Source organism: Pavona decussata, unplaced genomic scaffold, assembly GCF_977016875.1.
Source record: "Pavona decussata unplaced genomic scaffold, jaPavDecu1.1 SCAFFOLD_47, whole genome shotgun sequence".
Classification (NCBI taxonomy): Eukaryota; Metazoa; Cnidaria; class Anthozoa; order Scleractinia; family Agariciidae; genus Pavona; species Pavona decussata.
Genome location: NW_028145469.1, coordinates 595001 through 600000, shown reverse-complemented (window position 1 = coordinate 600000; position 5000 = coordinate 595001). Strand labels below are relative to the sequence as shown.

Sequence of the window (5000 nt, the reverse complement as noted above, 5' to 3'; positions counted from 1 at the left end):
ACCAGTAACTCACCGAGATCAGAAAAGTCTTTATCAGGGGGACATTTTCCAGGACATAAGCAGCTGTGGGTAAGGAGGAATACCTAAAAAGAAAAGGAAAAACAACAACTACGATAGAACAGACAAACAAAGAAAGAGAAAGAAGCTTCAGTCGAGCCTTGAAACTATCGATAGAGCTGCAAGGATGAGGACATCAACTAAGGCATTGCTGAGAATTGGCCCTTAGGCTAAACCATTGATTGTTTTGTGTACTGTTTTTGTTAACGGTTACTACCACAAGCATCCTCAGTTCATTTTCTTAAAGAAAAGGGGCTAAAACTCTTTTTTTTTTGTGGATTTTCCGCAAGAGATGTGCATATTGAATTATTTCAAAAGTGATATATAATAATAATAATAATAATAATAAGAAGAAGAAGAAGAAGAAGAAGAAGAAGAAGAAGAAGAAGAAGAAGAAGAAGAAGAAGAAGAAGAACCTTCCCAGAATCATTTGCACCTGAAAAATCGCAAATGCCCAATAATTTTATCAATTTGAAGCCAAGGAGAATGCCACACCACATGGAAATAACACTTGCCATAAAATATCGCTCATATCAAATTTAGGCCAAACTTAGCCCAGGAGACAGAAAGAGACAGACGTTAACGGCCTTCATGGCCATTATTAGGAAAAGAGATCTCACAAGCTTGGTGGAAAACGTACTTTTGTAATGGCAACTGCCCCACGTGTAGTTGCTAGATTTTAGATTCCCCTAGATTGTAGATTTTATAGATACAGATTTGAATTAAGTAAGTATTAATTACTGTATTATTATTATTATTATTATTATTATTATTGTATATAGTTATTGCAGCCTAGGATTTCATTGTTGCAAATTTTAAAGATTGTTGTATGTTTTAATTAGGATAGTGTCCCCGATTAGTAAGCCAATTATAGGCTAGCTAGAAGATTGACACTAAAATAAAGTTATTATTACTAAAGTTGTTATTATTAGTGTAATGAAATCATCAGCCATATGACCACGCCCAAAAACACGTTTTAGCTCCTTGCGAAAACGGACATTTATCAATTGAAAAATAATCAACAGGCAAGTAAAAACTAACGATATAATGTTCCGACGTTTCGGCAACGTCATGACGCCATTCTCAAGGAATGAATAATACAGGCGAGTTCAACAGAGTAAGATCTGAAAAAATAATCAATGTAGTCAAAAAGAGATTGGTGTGAGGTATATAGGAATAGCCATTAACCCAGGTCTTCCATATTAAAATTAACGGGGATAGACAAAAAAAACATAAAAACCAAAAACTCTAGAGGACTAAAACGATAGGCATATCTCTTTGCGCTTTACTTTTGTAATTTTTTCATTCTAGTTCGATTTTTCTATTGTTATTTATTTTATAGGACTTTGCACCTCAATCAACTTGTCACAATTTTCTCGTTTTCAACGTTCAAGTTTAAATCGATTTTTCAAGACTTTTCGTCCTACAAGACGCTTAATTCGTTGTTGCCGTGTTCTGGAAACAATTGTAAGTTCGTAGTTTGCCAGTTGTCATTTCTTGTCTTTTTCCCGCTGATCATTTTTGTTATTTCTTGCTTAAGTCGAACCATCATCATCAATTCATCACATCATCTCTTCACCGTTCTTGGCCTTTGCCAGGACTTCAACCTCAACGAGTTTGATGCGTTCGAATTCCAGCGCAAATAGAAAATAAAGTTACACCGGTTAATGTAGTATTTAGCCGTCTCAGTGTCAATTACAAGGAGTATGAATACAATGCTTTGTTCTGCTAATAAAGAAAACTTTAATCTTATCAACCAACGATGAACACTGGGTAGCATTGTCTTTTGTGACAACTCGTATCTGTTTTCAAACGTTTTAATGGGATAAAACAGATTAAAGCCTCATCTGCGGCTTACTCTTTCATCTTCTTTCATTATTTCAAACGTCGCATCTCCTGAACCGCACCTTAGGATGACATAGGCCTTCCAACCTGGGCTTTGGCTGGAAAGATATAAAAAGCTAAACGTTACATTCTACCTTAGGAATTCTTCCCATTCAGCCCTAATTGTGCTTTGGTTTTCTATTATATTATTTATTCCTTCCCATTGAGGGAATTGAAGCACGTGAGTGGACATAGTCTAAACCCAGATCTGTCTCACTAATTATTTTCCGCCTATTTGCAGCTACGTCATTGATTTAAGGTTGTCATCGATGACAAAGCCGATCATGAAGGCAAAGTACTACATGACTGCCAGATCTCACGCTGTCTTCAACAAACTCTCATACAAGAAGGTCTAAATAACTCGTCCCGTTTTCGGTAAAACTGAAATATTTTATAAAACAGACCATTCGATCAGCCTATTGAGGTATTCGGTAGAAAATCGCGCGAAACTAATTTTCACGTTTAATTTAATTTAATTTCTTCCTTTTATCAGTATAATTAAAGAAAAAAATACCAATTGAAAACGAGTCTCACCCTAAATTCAACCCCAGACCTAACCAAGTTAACGCGTTTCATTTAGGCGTACATGTAGTCTACGGCCAGCTCGGATAACTTTAATAGCCCTCACATAGAGTGTGTGCACGGCGGCCATGTTGGAGGACTAAAACAATAGAAGATGTTTGCATAAAAATAGAATATATTTCCTAAAGGAAAATCATTGTATTGTTTTGGTCCTCCAACATGGTCGTCGTGCACACACTCTATAGGTACTTTAAGTGGCTAACTAGGCTTAAAGGGGAAGTATCACGCAAATTTGCTGTCATTTCAAAACCCAAAAATGTTTGTCTGCCAGCAGAAACAATAAACTAATTGTCAAGTTTGTTATAAATTACTACCCCAGTGCAATAAAACTGTTGATTAGTGCCTCTGGCCAAACACAGAGTAGGCCGGTATGGATTGAAACTTTAAAGGAAACCTCCACTCTCGAAACATGTTAACGTTACATTATTAAAAATACAATTTTCTTTGAAATTTCATTGGAAAAAAATGGAAATAATATTTCAGTGTCGGAAAAAACATAATTTGATTATCGGCTATTTTCGCTTTTAAATTTCCCGTGCGCCGCCATCTTGGATGTCATAACGTAATAAGGTTGCTTAATTGTTTCTCACAAAAGAACTTCTGCTGAATAACAATAGCGGCAACCATTACACGTCATAAAACTCAAAATGGCTGCCCCCAGGAAATTTAAAAGCGAAAGTTGTCGATAATCATATCTAATTTTTAACACACTTAAATGTCATTTCTACGTTTAGACGAAAATTTAGAATTTAGGCACTATTTCCAACGCTTACCGGTCAATTTGTTGTGAGAGTGGAGGTTCCCTTCAAAAATATTACGCTAATGTTTTTCAAGTTCTCGCATTTTTGTTTCCAAAATGCGCTAGAACAGATCACGAGTTTTTCCTTTCAAGAATAACAAAAGATATCACAAAAGATATCAAAACCCCATGATACTTCCCCTTTAACGGACCGCGACAACAACAAGTCTAAGTAAGGCTTACTCTGACTAACTAGTTGAACTCTGATTAGCCTAAATTAGGCCTAATTTAGATATGAAGTAGACTTTATATAGTAGGTAAGCTGCATGAAGTCCCCTTCTGTCTGTATTTCACAGTGATCATCAGCTAAACCTAAATAAATATCGCGTAGAAACGTAAATTAGTACATACTCTTTGTTACTGTATTCCAGCCGAGGATCCCAGGAATTTCTATCGAAACCACACCTCACTGTACTCCTTCTGCCAATGTTCTCATAAGATTTGGGTCCGTTTCCGTGTTTCCACTTACAAATCTGACAGAATTATATATTATTAAAATAAATTAAATTTGTTTAAAACTAAAAATAAAATAAATAAATAAATAAATAAGTAAATAAATGGGAATTTCAGTGGAATCCACGGAGTGGCTCTTCTCTCCACTGTTTCCCAGTCGAATTCAAATTTAAAATGTTGGTTTTTGTGGAGGAAGGAAAACCGGCGCACCCAGAGAAAAACCCTCGGAGATTTTGATGAGAACCAACAACAAACTTAGCCAACATATGACGCCGAAACCGGAAATCGAACCCGGGCCACACTGGTGGGAGGCGAGTGCTCTCACCAATGCGCCATCCCTGCTCCCCCGGGAGCAAACATATTGACGCTAATTCTCAGCCTCATAGGTGTCCTCACTTATATCAGGAAAAAAACGAACAAACATGGATAACTTTGATTACCCTTGTTGTTGCAGGCTGTGGCCAATTTAATTTGAACAATTTAGTCTCGCTCAACTATCTCGGCGAATTGGACCAAATTGTAAGGTTCGGAATTCCTTTGAAATTTGCGACCACGCGCCCAGATAAATAAAGTGGCAAGAGACGAAATTCCTAGAAATTCCTGGCCAATCGTTTGCCTAACATCCGCCGTCATCATGGGATGACAGAAGTGGACTAAAAGGGATAATCGGAAGAAACACCGCTTCCATGTTGGATGCAAAGTGTTCGTTATTTGTCAGTTTTCCAAGTGACCTTGAACTATTATTCTGATCAATCACAATAAGAGAGCTTCTAAAGCTTCTGTTGTGATACATTAGTACACAGTAGGCACAGAATTAGTCTTGTCTTCACAAAGTTTCTTCGTAAGGTCAGTACAGATATGTTCGCATGGCATCAGTCTGGTCTTTTCGATGTTTCTTCGTATGTACGTACGTTTGTAAGTCTAACCTCCACATTTCATTGTACGTTAGTGCGTTTGTATGGAGTTGTCTTTTTTAGTGTTTTCCGCATGAGGACGTTTGTCTGTACATTCGTAATATGTGAAGATCAGTCTTGTCTTCTAAACCGTTTTCTCTTTACGGTGTCTTAAGACACAAGTCTTGTCCGCTGGACGTTTCTCAGACATCTTAAAAAAGAAAGTGAACTACAGAGTTCCCCTTCATATTGTTGTACCTGCAATAAACGTATGGTTGGCTGTATTTCGTAAAGATCACCAGGATATAAACCAGTGGATTAGGTTTGTGTAT

General features: G+C 37.0%; 1 protein-coding gene across 5 annotated transcripts in view; it reads right to left on the bottom strand.

Annotated features, from left to right (window-relative positions):
• Nucleotides 1-5000, bottom strand: part of LOC146482121 (uncharacterized) — a 75810-nt gene that overhangs the window by 822 nt on the left and 69988 nt on the right. For all 5 annotated transcript variants that reach the window (XM_085107406.1, XM_085107407.1, XM_085107404.1 and 2 more), the window contains exons 4-6: nt 3674-3795; nt 1916-2000; nt 14-83 (exon numbers count right to left, since the gene is read on the bottom strand). In XM_085107406.1, the coding sequence (XP_084963532.1) occupies nt 14-83; nt 1916-2000; nt 3674-3795 (277 nt within the window). The remainder of the gene's footprint in view (nt 1-13; nt 84-1915; nt 2001-3673; nt 3796-5000) is intronic.